General features: G+C 50.9%; 9 protein-coding genes across 9 annotated transcripts; 3 read left to right on the top strand and 6 right to left on the bottom strand.

Moving 5' to 3' along the window:
• Positions 1 to 501: 501 nt before the first annotated feature.
• Positions 502 to 1,995, bottom strand: ASPGLDRAFT_47371 (zinc-dependent alcohol dehydrogenase family protein). The gene is made up of 3 exons (XM_022546660.1): positions 909 to 1,995; positions 759 to 854; positions 502 to 708 (listed from the first exon to the last, which is right to left on the bottom strand). Exons 1-3 carry the CDS (start codon positions 1,765 to 1,767, stop codon positions 620 to 622), a joined length of 1,044 nt encoding a protein of 347 aa, XP_022400411.1. The 5' UTR covers positions 1,768 to 1,995; the 3' UTR covers positions 502 to 619.
• A 3,317-nt stretch (positions 1,996 to 5,312) lies between these two features.
• On the top strand, positions 5,313 to 6,370 carry ASPGLDRAFT_25925 (uncharacterized protein; the record flags this gene model as incomplete). Its single annotated transcript, XM_022543520.1, has 4 exons — positions 5,313 to 5,315; positions 5,370 to 5,576; positions 5,840 to 6,032; positions 6,156 to 6,370. The coding sequence occupies 4 exons, from the start codon at positions 5,313 to 5,315 to the stop codon at positions 6,368 to 6,370; spliced, it is 618 nt and encodes a 205-aa protein (XP_022400410.1).
• Positions 6,371 to 6,420: 50 nt separating this feature from the next.
• Positions 6,421 to 7,822, bottom strand: ASPGLDRAFT_335491 (fungal specific transcription factor domain-containing protein). The gene is made up of 2 exons (XM_022544323.1): positions 6,987 to 7,822; positions 6,421 to 6,926 (listed from the first exon to the last, which is right to left on the bottom strand). Exons 1-2 carry the CDS (start codon positions 7,475 to 7,477, stop codon positions 6,608 to 6,610), a joined length of 810 nt encoding a protein of 269 aa, XP_022400409.1. The 5' UTR covers positions 7,478 to 7,822; the 3' UTR covers positions 6,421 to 6,607.
• Positions 7,558 to 8,480, bottom strand: ASPGLDRAFT_335951 (uncharacterized protein). The gene is made up of 3 exons (XM_022544332.1): positions 8,221 to 8,480; positions 7,776 to 8,155; positions 7,558 to 7,725 (listed from the first exon to the last, which is right to left on the bottom strand). Exons 1-3 carry the CDS (start codon positions 8,249 to 8,251, stop codon positions 7,639 to 7,641), a joined length of 498 nt encoding a protein of 165 aa, XP_022400408.1. The 5' UTR covers positions 8,252 to 8,480; the 3' UTR covers positions 7,558 to 7,638.
• ASPGLDRAFT_35741 (uncharacterized protein) lies at positions 8,269 to 8,712 on the bottom strand (the record flags this gene model as incomplete). Its single annotated transcript, XM_022544598.1, has 2 exons — positions 8,269 to 8,618; positions 8,679 to 8,712. The coding sequence occupies 2 exons, from the start codon at positions 8,710 to 8,712 to the stop codon at positions 8,269 to 8,271; spliced, it is 384 nt and encodes a 127-aa protein (XP_022400407.1).
• Positions 8,713 to 9,565: 853 nt separating this feature from the next.
• On the top strand, positions 9,566 to 10,149 carry ASPGLDRAFT_35740 (uncharacterized protein; the record flags this gene model as incomplete). Its single annotated transcript, XM_022544597.1, has 3 exons — positions 9,566 to 9,697; positions 9,754 to 9,986; positions 10,044 to 10,149. The coding sequence occupies 3 exons, from the start codon at positions 9,566 to 9,568 to the stop codon at positions 10,147 to 10,149; spliced, it is 471 nt and encodes a 156-aa protein (XP_022400406.1).
• Positions 10,150 to 10,372: 223 nt separating this feature from the next.
• ASPGLDRAFT_35739 (uncharacterized protein) lies at positions 10,373 to 11,281 on the bottom strand (the record flags this gene model as incomplete). Its single annotated transcript, XM_022544596.1, has 2 exons — positions 10,373 to 10,870; positions 10,982 to 11,281. The coding sequence occupies 2 exons, from the start codon at positions 11,279 to 11,281 to the stop codon at positions 10,373 to 10,375; spliced, it is 798 nt and encodes a 265-aa protein (XP_022400405.1).
• A 1,893-nt stretch (positions 11,282 to 13,174) lies between these two features.
• Positions 13,175 to 15,317, bottom strand: ASPGLDRAFT_47361 (uncharacterized protein). Its single transcript, XM_022546659.1, has 4 exons — positions 14,670 to 15,317; positions 14,415 to 14,614; positions 13,777 to 14,351; positions 13,175 to 13,702 (listed from the first exon to the last, which is right to left on the bottom strand). Exons 1-4 carry the CDS (start codon positions 15,249 to 15,251, stop codon positions 13,470 to 13,472), a joined length of 1,590 nt encoding a protein of 529 aa, XP_022400404.1. The 5' UTR covers positions 15,252 to 15,317; the 3' UTR covers positions 13,175 to 13,469.
• Positions 15,318 to 16,163: 846 nt separating this feature from the next.
• Positions 16,164 to 18,410, top strand: ASPGLDRAFT_58155 (zinc-binding alcohol dehydrogenase family protein; the record flags this gene model as incomplete). Its single annotated transcript, XM_022548302.1, has 5 exons — positions 16,164 to 16,176; positions 17,115 to 17,226; positions 17,278 to 17,345; positions 17,395 to 17,902; positions 17,958 to 18,410. The coding sequence occupies 5 exons, from the start codon at positions 16,164 to 16,166 to the stop codon at positions 18,307 to 18,309; spliced, it is 1,053 nt and encodes a 350-aa protein (XP_022400403.1). The 3' UTR covers positions 18,310 to 18,410.
• Positions 18,411 to 19,092: the final 682 nt, after the last annotated feature.

Raw genomic sequence — 19,092 nt, 5'->3', positions numbered from 1 at the left:
CTATATGGTCAGCCAATCAGATCCATGAACGGTGGATCCGGGGTAATGTCGGGGTTGAGTTTAGCCGCCACCGTCACAGACAGGAAGGGCTAAACGAGACGCCATAACCATATCATAGGACGGTGTTGTTTCACTACTGGAATATTCTATGGTCTATACGTACTCTAGTCTATGGAATCCTCTGCCATGGAATATATCGGCGAACCACTCGGCCACGGCCACACCCACAGCCACGGCCACGGCCACGGCCACCGGCTTCCCCGGACTCTTAAGTAATCGGTTACGCTAACCGGATTAAGCGATCCAAGCGATTCAAGCGAGGGTTTGCAGTGTTTGCCTTGTTTACTGTGTTGAACACTCTCCGCATTCACCCACACCTCCATACGTATGTTCTCCACACCGAACAAACCGACCATCTGAATGGCTTCCTCTCTCGGCTTCACTACGGAGCAATATGCGACACTTTCTGGCACTAGCGTCTTGGCCAATTTCCCCTCCTCCACCTGTCAGCAAATTACATCCAATTCCGTGCCGGTTCACCCCGACTCGGTCCATGACCGATTGCGAGAAATTCCTTCATTGACGTTATGGACTGGGGTTCTGTCAAGCTGTTCGATGTCTATATGTCTATCGTCACCTTCAATGCCCGATGTTGAGCCGCTGCCTGAAATGTGCTGTACGCTTGGTCCGCCTGTGCCATGGGGAACGCTATCTTGGTTAACTCGCGTCGTTCCTTCGTGGACGGGACAGGTTCTTACAGTGAGTGACCAAACTCGACACGTCCAGCATTCCACTCTGCACCAACCGCATCAACCGCGGTATCGATGTCGCATTGACCAGCGCCATATTGATGCCTGTCCGAGTTACTATCGCTCATACGTATCTTGTCAAAAGGGAAAGGGACTTACTGATGTTCCGATCCCACAGCTTCTCGATATGCAAGTCCACCTTGACGCCATGCACTCCCACATTCGCAATTGACCCTCCTATCGCCACCAACTCCTGCGCTTGTTCAAACGTCGCCGGGATCCCGACCGCCTCGATTACCGAGTCGAACCCTTGTCCGTCCGTCAGTCGGTCCAAGGTTTCCTTGGCATCCGGCGCTCTCGTGTTGACCGTCTGCGCTCCCATGGCTCGTGCCTGTTCCAACCGCGCCTCGTCCACGTCCACCATCACCAACGTTGCCGGCGAATACAGCTGCGCCGTCAACAAACACCCCACGCCAATCGGTCCCGCGCCAATAATCACCACACTGCCTCCGGGCGTCACGTTGCCGTTCAACGTCCCGCATTCCATCCCGGTCGGGAGCACATCCGACAGCATAATCGCAATCCGTCCCGGGATGCCGTCCGGGATCTTGTGCAGTGACAGGTTCGCATGTGGAATCCGTACATACTCCGCCTGCGTTCCGTCCACCCGATTTCCCAACCGCCATCCTCCCTCATCGCAGTGCGAGACAATTCCTCTCTGGCAGAACCGACAACCACCACAACACGTCTGACTGGCAATCAACACCCGATCCCCGACGGCAAACTTGCTCACTGAAGCACCAATCTCCTCCACGATCCCCACGCCTTCGTGGCCTAGAATCCGCTCGGGCTGGATCGAGGGCACGTCGCCTTTGAGAATATGCAGGTCCGTGCCGCAGATGGAGGCATGTTGGATACGAATAATGGCATCGGTCGGGGCTTGAATTGTCGGTTTGGGCCGGGTTTGCAGCTCGATGGTGCTGGGGGCGGTATACACCAGGGCTTTCATCGTCGCCATTGCGTAGTGAGTGGGATGGTACTTTGGGACGTATTTGTAGCTCGTAGTCTACGCAGCTCAGTCCTGCTATATATACTCCTACTCGGAACGAGTGCGATACGGAGCAGTCTCCGATGCGGGGTCGACCGAAGACACCTCACGTTTACACAAGCAGGATTTCATTTGTACCATAAGCCACCTGATGATACTGGATCCCTTCGTCCGTCTGCACTTGAGCGCTGGCACAAGTACACAAGTATGGGTAGCAGCACATGGTCGTATTCCTTGGGCTTGCTACACAGTATTACTATTCTCGGCCGATTGGACAATTGTGCGTTGTGTTGTGTGTTGTGTGTTGTGTATTGTGTGTTGTGTGTTGCGAACTGAGGACGACCTCGATACGAGACTTGGTACGGGAGGGGTCAGGGCCAGCTAGACTGAAACTGAAATTCTGGGTCCATTCGAATGAATTCGAATGCAGTATGCATAAAATAAGCATAAGAAAGCATGAAATGGAATGCGGGGTGTTGTGTTTCATTGGTTGGTGGTAGTTGTACAGGGGTCTTTCGCGGGGTACGCGGGGTATTCTATATTTGGTATTATTGTCGTTGTTCAACTTCAGCATAGAATTTACTTTCTTGGTGCGGTGGGTTGAGCCTCTGGTAATAACGTTTTGTGTCGATGAGTAGGCACATCCGAAGATATATATTGACCTGTCGCGATCTTCAGGTACGTGACCAATTCTTCTCGTTTTTTATCGTACGGGATCCAAGACTCAGAATTCAAGATATAGCTTCAATTGCCAATTATCTGGTTTTTTTTTTTTTTTTTTTTTTTTTTTTTTAATTCAAAATGCCAATCCTGCGTACATCGATATACCTGAGAGCCTTCCGCATCACCGGTCTGTCGCCAGTGCTGCCCCGACCATAATCACGACTTACGTCTATGTTTGGCACTCCTCAAGCTCGACCTATCTCAGCTTCAGATATCACAAGACTTCTTTGTGCAGTGAATGAGTATCGAATAACTGCCTCTACACCATGACGGCTGAATATTCACTCTCTAACGCACGTTAGCTTTGGTATTTCGTGACCAAGATGATACTTGTGTTTCGAGCAAACAGTCACCTGGCAGCAGCCGGCTCCACAAACTCATTTCTCTCCTCATACCTCTTCAGTCAACTTACTTTGCGCGTGTTTCGGCACTGATGCAATTATATATAAATAAGATCAGCATAAGATAAACATAACGATAAACCTACCGATAAGATAATAATGCGTACTACTAGGGCTCGCTAAGCGAGGACGGCTACGGTATAGCGCGTAATGTAGTGTAAAATCTATGACAGTCGTAACTGATCCTGGCGCGCAGTAATGTGAGCTGACGGTCAGTTACTGAGGTCTTCAATCAAGGAAATTAAGGGCTCTTGACTATCTTCATTCGAGACTTGCGAGTGGACGAGTGCCGCGGGATTGGGCCCAGTCACGACCACGGTACTCAGGCCCTCGACGCCCCAGACTTGGGACCATGCGCCTAGGCCCTCAACGTCACCCAAACAATCTCCAGTTCCTTCAAAGGTAAGTTCTGGTTCAACGAGTCACGCGCCAGGTCTGTGACGGCTGTGGCGCAGCGTGAGACGACCGCCGTTCGAGCCATTTTTCTTGGGGAATACATCCATTTAAGTTGCTTGTTTGACAGTTCGGATTCCTTGCCTGGCACACGTGACGGCTTTTTCTACCGATATCGCGTTGCAGTCGATCGATTGATTCCTCGTCCTTCGTATTCTGTCTCGTTGAAACTTTGATAGCCCGTGGCACTTGAGTGATGGCGTTGGGGAACGGAAGAAATGATTGGTTTGCAACTTAAGCCCTGTCAGGGGATGCATTTCTCTGTCATCGCTTATGATTCCAAAACGCCTATCGTATGTTACGCCTACGTACATGGTTCATGGACCACGCTAGCTACATTCGCAGCGACACACCCGCTGACATACAAGGCACGTATCAAGGTGTGCTGCGAGGAGCATTACAACCAAGCTCCTCGTTTGCCAGGGACTCTAGACTAGACCTCAATTGGTAAGCCGCTGGACAGATCTGCGGGCTTTTGTGCGGATAACTCCATGTCTGCCAAGGTGGTGACGATTGAGGGTGCAGCTGGCGACGATTTGGAAGCACTCGACACCCGTACCACCTGCACTCCAATACTCCGTACACCGTCAGTAGCTTTGGAAGACAGCCGTAGATTGTTGTAGGGACGTAGTTCCTTGCAGCCTTCAATTATCAATTCACCATTGCTCGCCTTTTCACATCCCTCCTCCCAGTAGGGTTAACTACATTTCACTTCTTTGCACGGATTATTGTACTTCTAACAGTAGATTTCTTAGCATTGTCCAGAGTACGATGTATCTCCTGGTCAGTGTCTAGAGCAACTCTGTCTCTACCTTCGTATGGAATACGCCAATGATCAACACTAGACTCTGTTGTGACGTCAACGAAGATTCACAAAATTTGCTTTCGATTATATTTAGCGAGTAAATGAATGATACTCGAGCTCCGTGTCGAGTCGTTACTCTGTTGTCCTTCCTTACTCGAATGTCAACCCTCACCTGTCTGAGCAACGACCACCAACCAACCAGTGAAGACTACATCTATCCTTGCACGCAATAATACTTCTATTTGACCCAGTAAGTTGTGGTGAGCTCTATCCTATATTTAGTTACTTATTGTCCTCGGGTTTGCGATCAATGCAATACCCTACACCGATGGACGGAGGGCTCCATGGACGACCGAGGCACCCAGAGACGCAGACCTCAATGATTGTAAACTGAAGCACCTCCCATCCTTCTTGAAGTCGTGTACTAAGGCGCTCGCATTCCAGTCATGGACTTTTTGGTACCGTCAACAAGGAGTTACGGTGTTTCGACAAGCATACTTTTATTCACTTACGGGAATCCAGGACTGGTGCCTGGACAAGTCCGTCTCTCCTGCTATCAATTCATTTTATGCTTGCATATGTGAACTGGCAAAAAACAAAGAAGTGCCCAGTCTATAGCAACGCAGACCTTAAGTCAGCTTGGAAGCACCTGAGAAGTACTCAGGATCTTAACTGGCAGTTCTTTTGCAGGACAATAACACAACCAGACTGGATAGTGATTCATATTACATCGCGGAGGGGGAATTTAGTTTTCACTTTGCAAGATTGGTGCGAAACTCGATGTATGATTCGCTTAGCGCTATAGGGAGTCATAGCCATCTCATCAACCGCGCGGAGACTTGTCAGCGGAAGCTCGTGGATTGTGCGCAAGAGCCCAGCCATACCTTCGACTTGGAGCAAATCCACGACAATTGTAGGGAGCGTGAGGTGAATCTGGTGCTGCAGCTTTATATTCTGTTCCACAGTTGTTACGCACGGCTTCTCCGTGTTTGAAAGAAGGTCAGAGCAGAGTCAACACACAGCGATACTGACTTGGTCTCCAGAGCTTACAGACTCGAATTGAAAGCTAATGAGTCAGCACGATATGTGCTGAGATCGATTGATGCTATCCATGCAGTGGGATTAGACTTCGCATGGTAAGTACAATCTCCACGACCAATGGAATCTATTCCCGGCTAACATAAATCAAGGAGATTCTCTGCGTGATCTGTACGGCATCGTCAGATTTGGCGATTGTCTCCAATGCTGCCCGCCAGGAAGCAAATGATCTCATTCTGCTCAAGACCGCATCTGGCTACGTCGAGCGTATCCAGCGTCCGGGAAGCAAGCCATATATCGAAGACTGGCACTGTCTGCACAGAATCAGACCGGGACGATTGCTAATGGAGACAATGCCGGTATTCCTCACGCAATAATTCGGACGAGCGCGACAGTTTCGACAACAGTCTTTCTTCGGGAGACTGCAGCACCTTTGACGACAGTCCTCCTTTAGGAGACCACAATACCTTTGATATCAGCTATCATTCGGGAAATTTATATATAGAAATGGGGACAATTAGAATCATGAGGTAGCACGTTGTGAGGGGAGATTATCAGCTCAACAGCCTTCCCAGAAGCCAAAAGATCTTTTTGAAAGAATTCTCGCTTTGTCACCACTCAGAGCTTGTCCGTCACTCTGAAAAAGAGTGCAAGAGTGATAAGAAGCAATAACAACAAAAGAAATTCTGAGGTCATAGGCCTCCAGAAGAGCTACGAAGGTTCTGGAGAGAATATTGCCACTACCCCAAGCAAAGTCACAACACCACAGAAAGGACATGAAAGCCGAGCCCTCGAGCTAGCAGCCATCCAAGTTGGTAAGCTCGCTTTGGCGATAATAAGATCACAGCATAAAGACAATCAACAGCGGCGCATAGTTCACTTGAGAGGTACCTAAAATCATCCATACTTGATTCGACGGCCATGAACCGCAGTTCCAGAGCCAGTCATCGCTGCCAAGCGCTCAGGCATCCGGTTGAAGGTTCCAGGGTCCGTCCGTGGTGGATGGAAACTGGGTCTCCCAGTGATTGTGCCAGTGCCTCCGGTCGCGTGGACGAGCAACCAAGATTCCGACTTGGTACCTGAAAACAACGGAATTGGTTACAAGATGCGTCTCCCTGATTGTCCAAGACAATATAAAACGGCAGATCTCTGAAGCCCTGGCCTAGCTGGTGTGTCTTTGCGACGGACTACAACGTAAACGGAGTACGTGTGTGATGGAAGGGCCCTAAGGACCAACGACAACAAAAGTTAAAAGGAAAATTATAATACAGAGGAGAGTATTTTCTAGTTGTCAGTCTATCAAAGGAAGATGATCGCCTTTTCGTTTCGCCTCCCCCTTTGATACGGATACCGCCGAGTGTTTACTATTTCGACGCGTACAACTATCCCCTCAATCGGCTTCCGAATCCGACTCGCTCGCTTCCGAGTCTCTATTAAGATGTGGCGGCACAACTCTGATGCGAGGTAATGGACGTGGTGGTATGGGTTGTTGGAAAGTCTTTTTCACCGCATTGTATGGCTTTGATCTCACCAGATGATTGTAATAAATATTAAGATCGGTGCGTTCCGCTCCAGAATTGATAACGTTGCGCATGAACTGAATAGTGCGCCCTATCAAGTCGAAATCGGATCTCGCTTCCTCATCGCGGGCGTCGGTTATGTGCCGGCACATATGGAACGCTGCGTTAGGGAGGAAGAATACGACACTCCTTTTTGGTTTGGGGGGTCAGTCCGGACCAGTTTGGCTCGATGGCCGGTGTTGTACTTACCACACAAAAGGTGAGCTGCTCAATGGGACTGCATCGACCAGCTGTAGTACGTATCGAATGGACTCGACGGCACGAGATCTAAAATCGTCAAGGCCATCGACAGAGGTTGGAGACGATTCTCGGATGTCTTGGTAGACGCGAAATAGTCCAACATGACAGCTGTGGTATTCAATGTGCAGCCTGAACAGTTCCCGAAGAGGCACTCGATCCTGGGTACGGATGGTATGAGCGGCAGGGAATGACGCGTGCCCTGGTTGAGCTGACTGGGGCATGCTTTTTGCCCACTTGTGAAACTTCCGCTCACAATGCAAAACGCTCTCAATACGGCTGTCTCGGTCTTCTTGCTCGGCCTCCACAGTGTAAAGCAAATTGTATACTTCAAACTTTACACGCGCAAAATCGGCGAACAATTTACCGAAGCGAATGGCACCCAGGGAAGGGAGGGAGATCTGGTTAGACGGGAAATCCGTTGGTGTGTTACAGTCCGCCATGAGCTATATTGGCAAGCAGCCCTGGAAAAAGAAAGACGCATCCTGATTCAGCGCGAATGCGTGCCAGAAGAGTTTCATTCTTTCAAGGATGACCTGATCCGACAGGGTGCTACCATCCGACAGAACAGTGCCATGTCGGTGTAGCCCTGCAGTTCGCGCCATCAGCATCCCTTCTCGTGCATATTTGACAAAGGCCTGATGATGCCCCCGAGCTGCGGAAGAGAAATGCCAATGCTAGTACTCCTTGGGTCGCTAGCGGATCCACTCGAGCGTAGAGCCGTTGAGCAGTATTCTCAGCCCTCGTGATTAATGCCGTGGCCCTCAGCCAATATCTATCACGGTCATTCCCCCAAACGGTGTATCCTTTTTCCCTATACATGAATCCCAGCATAACATCCAAGCATAACTGCAGAGGACTGCCTTCTGGGACCTGAGAAAAAACGAACTTCTTTCGTTCAGATCTAAAGCGCGCACCAAACAGTGGAAAGACCCTGTTGAAGGACTCCCCGTACTCCAAGTACAAGCTCCTGACCTCGTGGCTCCACCTCCTCGGCAGGTGACTGAATAGTCGAGGAATATGATCAGCAGTCGGTGGCCGTCCTTCATCCAAGGCGATTTCGTCTTCCTGTCCTGAGCTTGACCTCTCCGCACGGGCGAAGGAGAAAACGGATGAGCCTCCTGGAATTTCGGTATCAGTATTATGCTAGCATTCTTCAATACAGCTAGCTAAGGTGTATGCTCACCTTGAAATTCAATTATGCCATCTCTGCGCATATGAAGAGTTGACAGACCTAATCTTCCAGTTCCAACCGGACCATTTCCCAGTGACGGCGCATGACCGGCCGGCTCAAAAGTGTTGGTTTCAACTCGGCGTTCATAGCCATCGTTGGTCTCGAAGGGATCGACGGTGGTCGGGCGTGAACTCGCAGATTGCAATTGGCCGTCCGAGGCGGAAGCCTGCCCGGTTGATTCGTCTGCACTGGTGCTGGTATGTCGGGACGGTCGAACTGGGCGATTTTTTGATTGGGGAGGACCGGTCCTCGATCCCTCCGTACCGGTTCTGGTACCTCGAGGGCGTTTCGGCGGCCGAGCCGGGCTGTTTGAATGACGCCCCGGGCGAATCGTTGACTCCGGGCGGCGACTATATACGGTTAGCAACATGACCAGGGCTACCCATTTTGCGAATAGCATAAGGGCATACTCCCGGTTGTTGGGCTGTCCGGAATCGCCGTCATATGTACATTCCGTGCTTGCATTGAGACAGGGAGTACAGGCAGCAGACCCGTCTGACTTATGACATTTTCTTTTTTTCGTCCGGCAAGAAAGGCAAGCCTAAGCGAGAAAACGTGTGGTCAGAACCAGCTGAGCACTTCTAGTTCCATGGCCCTGTTATCCGTACTCACCTTTGGTGCTCTTGGGGTAGAAGTAGAATCGGAATCAGCCTTTCGCTTTGCCATGGTTTAGCATGAGTCCGGACCGGGGGCAAGAATTGTTTGATACGGAATAGCACATTGAATTGGAATAGAAACGATAGCTACGGAGCAGTAGCAATGGGATTTTCATGGTGGCTGTTAGTGCAGTGGGTATTCTGACTAGTCCAGTGTACCGGGGAGCACTTACCCTAAGGGCACGGTAAGTGTGCAATACCCATGCGCCGATGAATTTCGATGCGTATGTCCAGGATCAATAATCTATTGACTTCCTGTTGCCTTGCTGCCATACCTTGATGTCATGCAGCCCTATCCGTCACCTCGCGGAGGCTGACAGGATGTCAACCTTGTCCGCACAGCCTCATCCCCGATCGCCAAAAGGATTCGGGGGCCAATTGTGCGGTAAAACCCCAGGAAATGTTTTTATTCGTACAAGGCGAACTAGATGGATTTCATTCCGAGGCATTGGCCTTGGCAGGCAGATGTATCGCCTGGATTGGGCTGATTTGGCTGATCGGGCTGATTAGACAATGGTTATAATAGCATGGACGATGCCACCAGGTCAAAAGGTGTCTCAAGCAGAGCTGCGAATCCTCAATTCCTCTGAAATCAAAAGCAAAATCAAAGTCTCTATTCATTTCCAGAACATCGCATCATCATGGCATTCTCCGATTCTCGTTCTTGGGGCGTTTCCCTTGGTCTCCGGATCCCGGCGCTCTTCTTCAATATCTTCAGCATCGTCTGCTTCTCCTACGCTTTCCCGGATGGCATGTTGATCTGGATTATCTTGGTACGCATTTCCTTCTTCTCTCTTTTCGAGACTCACCGAGCTAACCCATGCATTAGTTCTCCATTGTAGCGCTCTGGTCCCTCATCGACCTAATCCTCCTCTTCGACTACCGCGACCTCCACCCCGGCATCGATCTCGGCTTGGACCTGCTGTCCTGGCTGATTCTCGGTATTATGGGTCTCATTGCAATCGGGTTCTACTTCAACACCACCGGCACAGCCGGGTTCGATCTGCCGGATTATCTTCTCATTGTTTTGCGGGTGGGCGCTATCTTGGCTCCGATCGCAGCGTGCGTTTTTCCCCGTTCAACGGTGCTTGTGTATTTCGGTGATACTGACGATCACAGGGTTTTCCATTTGGTGCTGTTTGTCCGGGCGTGTATCCATATGCATCAGAGGCGTCGGGAGGGGAAGAAGCTGAACTATAAAATCAGTGAGGACAATCGGATTTAGGTGTCGATGGTTGCACGATTAACGAAGTGACGATTGCATGGGCATGGCGTTTGGTTTGGTTGTTGTCGCAACGAAAGCGAGCATGAAATTTGAAGTCTTATCGCATAGCTATGAATCTATCCTTTTCTTGTTATATCCTAATCCCGGTTGTAGTTGGACCTGTACATCGTTTGTAATCGAGCTGGTCGACCCGACCGCGGGTTTCTACGCCATCTCACGAACACTAAATCCGGCGCAAAATATAAAGCCAATGAAAAATCTCAGGCGCATGCACACTAGACGAAACGCTCCCGGTCGGTGCTTTCACCGGCGTCCGCGAGACCACCTCCCAATACCGCCCAATATACCGAAGATTATCAAACCGGGACATCGAGTACGAAAGTACCGCCCACGTCGCTCCCGCGCGCGTCAGAGGCACAAGGTGCAACGCCAACCCCTCAACTGGCGACAGCTCAGTTTCTCCGTTTTGCTCGACGATTTCGTGGACGGTAGGGCAGATAACGGGGTCCGGGGATGGGGGGAAAACTTGCGGCTCAGCTGTGGCGATGGCGTCGCTCGTGCTCTTGTCGAGGATCACGTCGAACGGGGCGAAGGGGGTAAGACTGGCGACGTCGGCCCAGGAACGGAGATCGGTTTGAATCCATTGCATCGCGCGCGAGGGGTGCTGTTCCTTCTCGGCCTCCTGGCCCAAACGAACGGCTTCTGCGGAAAAATCCACGTTCTAAGCAGAGCAAAAGGACATGTAACGGACGATCAGCAGAACCATCCATTCTGATATCCTTTCGCACCATCACATCCGTAGATCCTTGTCGAAGGTCGAAGGGGCGCTCACGACAATGCCATTGCTCAACCATCCGCGATTGCTAAATGCCTCCTGCAATTTCGTCCCGAGTTTCGAAATGCCAGGGCCCAAATGCAATGCTCGAGGAGCGATTTCCATCCCTGAGCCACCGTGCCGGTCTTTCAAGTCCGCCAGAACCGCCAGAACCGCCTCGAGCACGACGCCGCCCGAGTTCAACCACTCGCCAACATCCTGGCCGGTCGCAAACTTGGTGTCCCAGTAGGTCGCATCGTCATAATCAGGGGCTCCTTTGATGTTGGAATGCGTTCTTCCCCCGGACGGGCGGGCCATGATCTTTTCGTCTGTCGAAAGGTCATGAAAGAAGTTTTGGCGGGGTGATATGTGCGGTTATGTGACTCTTGGCAAAACACGGAAGTACTAGTTATGTACTTGGTTGTTTATGCTACTCCGTACTCCGTACTCTTACTCCGTACACTACCATTCTACATACATTCCTCCCCAGTGAGCTTGCACTGAGCGTCATGGAAACATGGCGGGGCGATGATGACTGACCTTTACGTGGTGCCCGAGATTAGTAGCCCTTTACATCGTTTGGGGGAACCCGCCTGAAAACCATCCGACCTGAAGCAGTTCTTGTGGAAGGACAGGACACCCCCTCCCCCCCGGCTGGAAGCACTTACCTAAGTGGCCGCCGGTAGTTAGTTAACTGTGGTAATGGAAATTGTTAAGGGTTTAGGGATGCGTGCTGTAAGATTCATTAAGACTGGGTCCATGGAACACTGCGCACTCTGGCACCCCTGGATTATCACAGTGTACCGCCCATGCTATGCCATAAATGGGTGGTTGACTGCGAAGCTTGTTTCTACTAGGTAATGGAAGTTGTTAAGGGTCATCCACAGCGCACCGCCTGGTAGTCGTGTGAGCAAAAGGCCATCTGGTAAGCCAGTTGGGTTAGTTGTTGATTGGTGTGCTTTTCTAGGCCGGCGTGCTAGAACAGAGCCAAGACCACCGGTTAGCAGCAAGACATGGTCGGCCTGACACACTCTGGAGACGGAGCAGGTAACGGGTCTTGCCAGCCTGGTTCACCGATGGGCCGTAGCGAGGTAGGGTCATAGAAGGATGAAACAGGCCTGAAAAGACCCTTCCTTGGCTCGAGAGGACGGACGCGCATGTCGGTTAGCTTAAGAGGTGGACTATGCCACTGCGGAACCGAGGGACATCAGTGGTATGGTTCGTGGTTGCTTTTCTTCGAAAGCCACTGCAGACCGATAATACTTTGACCGGAGTGAGCGCCAGTATGAGTTCAATTCTCTGTCGGGGCTGTCTGGTGACCTAGATCTCCTCCGGGATCGGTTCTCCGATCCGAAATAAAAACAGCTCCTAGCTCCATTAACTACCATGCATATGAGTACTTCTTCCTTCGAGTCACCGAGTCCGAACATTGTCGTCGTTTCCGTCCATTCGCCCGTGGAAAAGACCGTCGATCAGCGTGCCAATAGCGCGCTAACTGCGTTAATAACCATGTCGCGAATGTGATGGCCATCATGAGATCGAAGTCTTGTCTGATCCCTGTTCGAGACCTCCGTGTGACTGGCCGATTCCATGCACCTGCATGTCCAGGCATGCATCCCGTCACATCGCACATGCAAGCCACCAAACAGCGTAAGACAAACCGTCCCTTTGCCCCGAGATGCAGTATAACAAGAACGGCCCTAATTCACCAACAGTATGGAAAGTATGGCTCAAGCGAGACGATCATGCAAATCGTGCAGAGCACGAGTTTATATCGGAGTACCAGAAACGGCAACCTGGAACGACCGTACGGCACTTTGTATCTTACACACCATACTCTGTAAACAGGATCGGAATAAGCCAGAAGGGTGTTCGCGTCTTCGTCGACCTGGTAGATCTTGCTGACGCCGGCGTCTGCGCGGTTTTCGTAAGCATGTCTCATAGTTAATAAAGTGTAGAGGAAGAGAGACGGGAGGACGAAGATGCTACTCAGCATACGACCTACGACACAATCCTTGATCAAGATTTCGAGATCTGAATTGTCCAATAAGCAATGCGCTCAGATGATTATGTACATGAACAAGATAACCCGACAATAGCCACGAAAACGCCACATAGCAAAACAGCAGCTATATACAAGCGAGGTTTTTTTGCATTCCCGCATGGCGGATTATCAAGAGTTGTTGGGGCTCTTGGTTCTTACGCGCCAATGGGGGTTACTAGGTTGCATTGGGGCAATGTGTCCTTACGCGGGCCGCCGCTATGGACTTGGTTCGTAAGTGTTGTACCCGGATGGTTGATCCGTCGTCACTGGAGGTCGGAGGTTGGTGGAATTGTCGATGATTTTGGGGAGGGGGAGGAAAGAATAGTATGGAGGTCGAGGGATCGTCCGGTAGTATGTCAAGGAGAGCGAAGGGCAACTCGATCGGGCGGAGAAAGGCGTGGGAAGCGAGCGAATGGAAGGGAGAGAAAGGGCAGGAGAGCCGAGAGAGAAGGTGTTGTGGGCTTACTGCGGCGGGGGGATCTTGTTGGGCTCGAACTTCTCTTGGGACTCTCCGGAGTTGATGTGGAGTCCTTCGGAGGGCGGGCCATGGTAGTTCTTGTGTCCCGAGATGATGTACCAGGCGGCGGAGATGATGATGATACCCACGAAGACAACTACGGCATAGTTCATGCTATCACGGGAGACGGGGATCGCAGTGGGCATGCAGAACAGTGGGATGGCGAGAAGACACCACGCTGTAAAGGGTCAGCCGTATTAGACATGTCGCCTTGAGATAGACGAGCCCGCGGAGGGGACCAGGAGTACTTACAGATGGAGACCACGTTGCAAAGCACACCGAGCCTTCCAAGGTGGTAGCTGGCGTACTTGAGGTCCTTGCGACCGCGGAGGAAGAAGGAGCAAGCCACGGGAAGTGTGTAACTGAGGGTCAAAAAGATGACACCCACACCCGAGAACGCACTGAAGGCTGCGGACGAACCGAAGTAGATCAATCCAAGAAGCAACTCGATAACCATTCCCAGAAGCAAGGCGTTGAAGGGGATTTCTAGCCGCCTGTTCACGATCTTGAGCCATCTCGAACCCGGAACGGCACGGTCACGAGCAAAAGCCCAAGTGCATCGAGAGGTGGAGGTCACACAGGTGATGCCACTGCAGATACCCAGGATAATAATGGGTATGCACAGACAGAACGCACCGACCTGGTTTCCAGTCGCGTAGAGGAAGATGGTGGGTATGGGGTTGCTCAATTCCGACAACATGCTAGTATCCGGGAGAACGAACGCGATGGGGATCATGAAGGTAAGACCGGCGACCATGTTCATGACGACGGCGCCAACGATGGCATTCGGGACTTGGACGGCGGGACGACGAACCTCTTCACACATACTGCACGAATTAGCATTGCCCTACACCAAAACAAAAATAAAAAGAGCAAGAGACAAAACTCACGATGTGACCATTCCCGTAGCCGACAAACTGTAAGCGCATTGAAGCAAACCGATACAGAAAGACCAACCATCGGGCCAACCAGAGTGCGGTTCGAAGCCACCGAAAACCCAACGACCAGGGCGTCTTCCGTGATCGGCGACAACAAGGATGGTAACGATGGTAGCGATAATGCCTCCGATAACCCAGAAGACGGCGAACAACTGTATATAGGTTAGCCACGACCTCGAGAAGGCGGCGACGCAAAAGAAAACGTACCTCAACGTAGGTCAACCACTTGTTTCCAATGGAGGGAAGAATGTGCGTGAACAGCGTGATACCGAGGAAGATCAGGTAGGTCTGCCAGGCCTCGAAGTTTTCGGTGAATCCCGTGCCATCGGCGTACTTGAAAAGGTTCAGCGCCTCGATAAAGAAGAGGGTCGTTCCGAAGTTGACAGAGAGCGTGATGGTGACCTGACCGGCGAAATAGCACCAGCCACAAACCCAAGCCATTACGCGACGGCACCAGGGGGGCGAGAGGGCGAAGGTCTGGTAGTAAACACCACCGGCGGTGGGAAAGACGGAGGTGATTTCAGCGAGCGAAGCACCGAGACACAGCATGAACAAACAGATTGTCACCCATCCCCAGATCATGTTTGACGGACCGCCTCCGGTCATGGTGTAGGTCATGGTGGTCGAGATGGTGTAGGGCACAGAGGCCATGATGAAGCTCATAAACATCACCTGCCATGTTGAACGATTGCGCGACAGCTCAGGGACGTATCCTAAGTTCTCGAGGTTAGAATCAGCGGACGGCTGGCCGCCAGGTCCCTGCGCTTCAGCCATCACAGCGTCGGCCATGATTAGATATCCTGGAGGCAAACCTGGCTACAGTTGCCGTGTGATGGGGATTCGGGGGGGAGAGAGAGAGAGAGAGAAGAAAGCGCGCAAATCGAGACGGATACTGATAACAATAACAGAGAACAAGACCAGCACGCAGATAAAGAGAAGAGAAAGAGGTGTGGTAACAGAAAAGGAGAAGGAAAATCAACGGGCGAAAAAGAAAGAAGCGGCCGACTTGGGAGTATACATACGGCGCAGGCAGCACCACGCACCTGACCGTTGCCACTTCCAGACTAGCGTTAGGGCTGGTACTTAGGGCACCGGGCACCCCACTGCACCCACATGGTGATGCCCCACACTCCCACAGGCACGTCCCATTAATTTCCCGATGCTGATTGGTTGCCGCTCGGCGTCCCTCCATTGGCGCGAGATATCACGTAAATACCGCTATGCCTATTTAGGTAGCCTCGCCGACCGCCGACAGGAGCCGCGACGGTTAGCCGTACGAGTGATATACGGAGGTATAAGCAACCTCCGCACAGTATGGGCAGCTATGGCACGGATGGAGCGCAAAAACCAAGTCAGCATTCCGTACGTGTTTTGACCGACTTTTCATAGCGAATTACCGTGCTCGTAGTATGTACGTGCAAAGTTCAAGTTTGCCGCACGTGCCGAGCAGCCGCGGCGACGGACAAAGAATTGTTCCGGTCGGCAGAATTTCTCGGAACCAGCGCTAGCCCAATCCGGATTGGCTCGGTAACAGACTGGTTCATTCCGGCGACCCGAACTCGGCCTCATCTCGGATCAAAATTTTCACTCCGGAGTACTGTACGGAGTACTCCGTTCGGAGTCCATACGAGTCCATACGAGTCCAAGGTACAGAGTACTCTGTAGCACAGATCTGGTCGTCGAGTACGGCAATTATGCACCATGCACGGCGCTCGTATCTACGCTCCATGATCGCATCGTGCAGTTGCGCTTATCACGGGCCATTCCTCTTGGCTTCGTTAGCGTCCATGATTTTCACGCAATCCAATGGTTGAACAAGACGCTATCGTTATGAGAGCCTATCAGATGCGGTCTCCGTATTCGGGACGGGAAATGCGCTACGGTCCTTTGTACACGGCGTTTCCGTTTGGAATCTCTAGCCATGGTGTTATCAGGCCCAATACTGTTGTTCATTTACGCGCTGTTTTGGCCCGGGACCTCTGACAAGGAAATTGCAGCACGAACCGAGTCACGCCCCCCTGAGTTGGAATTACTACTTGTACGTCGATCGTGAGTCCGTCGGTGCTCGAACTCTGTTGGAGCGCGTTCGGAGGGGAATCCTGATCGCTCGAAACAATTCCCTCGACGTAGATACCTACTGTACAAGTCGATCTCGGTAATAGAGAAAATTCAACAAAGGAAAAGTTTTCAGGATCTTTCGCTGGTTCTGCTGGATCGACTCGATGATTTTCGTGGAGCCCGCGCTGCTTGCTCCATAGACTATAACCAGACGCATATGATTGGCATTCTGGGCCAGCGGAGGTTCCATGCAGCTCTTCCAGGCTCGGGGCAATCGAGTACGATAGCATCGCTTCGACGACGAATCATCCCGTCGCCAATTGATTGTAGCAGTAGTCCAGCATGCGGAGTAGTTACTCCGTACAATGTCTTGAGAGTGTGGCGTCGTCAATTGCCACCATTGCCCGAATAGGAAACCTTTAGGCTATCCGAAGGAACACCGCGACTCACTTTCCTGGCGGCAATCCTTACTACGTACTGGCTCCATTGCTCTTTGGACGTAATGGGTAAAAGCACAGAATGCTCCTAATTCCCAGATTCGCGTCAATGTTTGCAGCCACTCGGTCATTACCCGTTCCGTGCTGAGGTATATAGCTTGGCGTCGGATTCAGACATTCGGCATCGAAAACTACGGTCCAATTGAGAATTTCTGCGAAAAGGAGCTACCACAGCCCTCCGACCTGTCTCCTCGAGACTTGTTGGTCCGGTACGTTTGCGTATACTTGCTCTCCCGGACTTCCACTTAACATGAGCACAGTATCAAGGCTGTCTCTGTCAATCCAGTGGACACAAAGGTTCGAAATGGAACTTATGATGACTATCCCGGTTCGTCTTGCACACTCAGACAGATGTCCAACATGCCGCTAACCAGCAGCCGCAGACTACTACGACCACGTCCCTCGACCATTCCAGATTTGCGGTTACGATGCGGCTGGAGTAGTGGAGCAGACTGGACCCGAATGCTTCTTATGCAAAGCAGGAGACAAGGTCTTCTACTCTGGAAGCCCGATTCGACAGGGCTCGAATGCGGAATATCAGCTCGTGGACGAACGAAGCGTCGGACATAAACCAAACACGCTTGACTTTGCGGAATCCGCGGCAATGCCTCTGACGTATGTTACAGCGTACGAAGCGTTAGTCGAACAACTGGAGATTAAAAAGGGTGAGAAAGCCGCGCTACTGATTATCAACGGCGCTGGCGGCGTGGGTGCTGTTGCCAGCCAGATTGCACGCACTGTCCTTGACTTACCTTATGTTATAACGACTGCCTCGCGACCGGAGACGATTGAATTTACCAAACAAATGGGAGCAACTCACGTCGTTAACCATCGAGAGGATATCCCGGCGCAGATTGCAAAACTCGACCTCGACGTACCACTCAAGTAAGTCGCTGTGCAAAGATAAACCAATGTACCCCGTGCTTGCACAGACAAACAGGTACATATTCATTACGTCCTCGACAGACCAATACATGTCGACCTGCGGCAAGCTGTGTGCTCCCTTCGGTAAAGTCTGCTCTATCGTCCAGGGCCAGGCCAACATGCACGGCACCGACTTCATGTCCAAGTCGATGTCTTTTATCTGGTGTCTTATCGGGACTAAACCGTACCACCATGCTGATATCGAATCGCATCATCACATACTGGAGGAGCTCACACGGCTGATTGATGCGGGGCAAATCAAATGTCATCTTGGGACGAGGTTGGAGTTGACGTTGGATGGCTTGAAAGAGGCGCATAACATCATTCAGTCAGGAAAGGCGAAGGGGAAGGTGGTTTTGGAATTTTGATACTCATTACGCATGCTGTACAATCTGTTACAATGTATATAATGCACATTGCACGGAATGTGTAGATATGTTGGACCCTATTCAGAAGGACGGAGCACGCTAATGTACCTGACTTGTATAAAAGAGAAGATGGGGTGTACGAACGTACGATTCCAGAATCGAAACGATAGGTGTACGATGGAAAGATAATAAATCGATGTAGAACTAGAATACAGGTGGGCGACATGGCCGTATTTATAGATTATCGCATAAAGAAGAGCGGGCACTCTGTATACAAACGGATATATGCCTACTCAGACACCAAAAGGCAATGGGAAAGAAAAAGAAAAAGAAAAAGAAAAAGAAAAGAACAATAAGTAAAACAAGACGAAGAAAAAAAGAGAAGAGAATATAGAATGATTCGAATACGAAAAACTACATTGAATCGGTTTTGAGCCATAGCTGCTCGTTACGAAAGTCTACAAGTACGAGAAGACCAAGAGTTCGGTTTCGATAGGGTATATTCAACTGCTCGGAAGCCGTCTAGACAACAGGAGCAATTAGGATAGGATAAGACAAAGACAAAGACAAACCAAAACAGACAGGTAAAAACAAAGCAGAAAAAACAACCAGATCATCCCAACGCCTCGCCTCCATAGACTCATAAACATCACTCGCTTGCAAAATATGCTTGGAAAAAAGAGAACAGAACAAAACCAAGAAAGCAAAGTATAAACATAACTGTTTTTCAAACCAACTCCATAACTGCCCGCTCTGTCTGTCCATCTAATGCGTGAGGGTATC

The sequence above is a fragment of the Aspergillus glaucus genome (genome assembly GCF_001890805.1).
Source record: "Aspergillus glaucus CBS 516.65 unplaced genomic scaffold ASPGLscaffold_11, whole genome shotgun sequence".
NCBI lineage: Eukaryota > Fungi > Ascomycota > Eurotiomycetes > Eurotiales > Aspergillaceae > Aspergillus > Aspergillus glaucus.
Note: the sequence above shows the minus strand (reverse complement) of the source record. Positions and strands in the feature narration are given on the sequence as shown.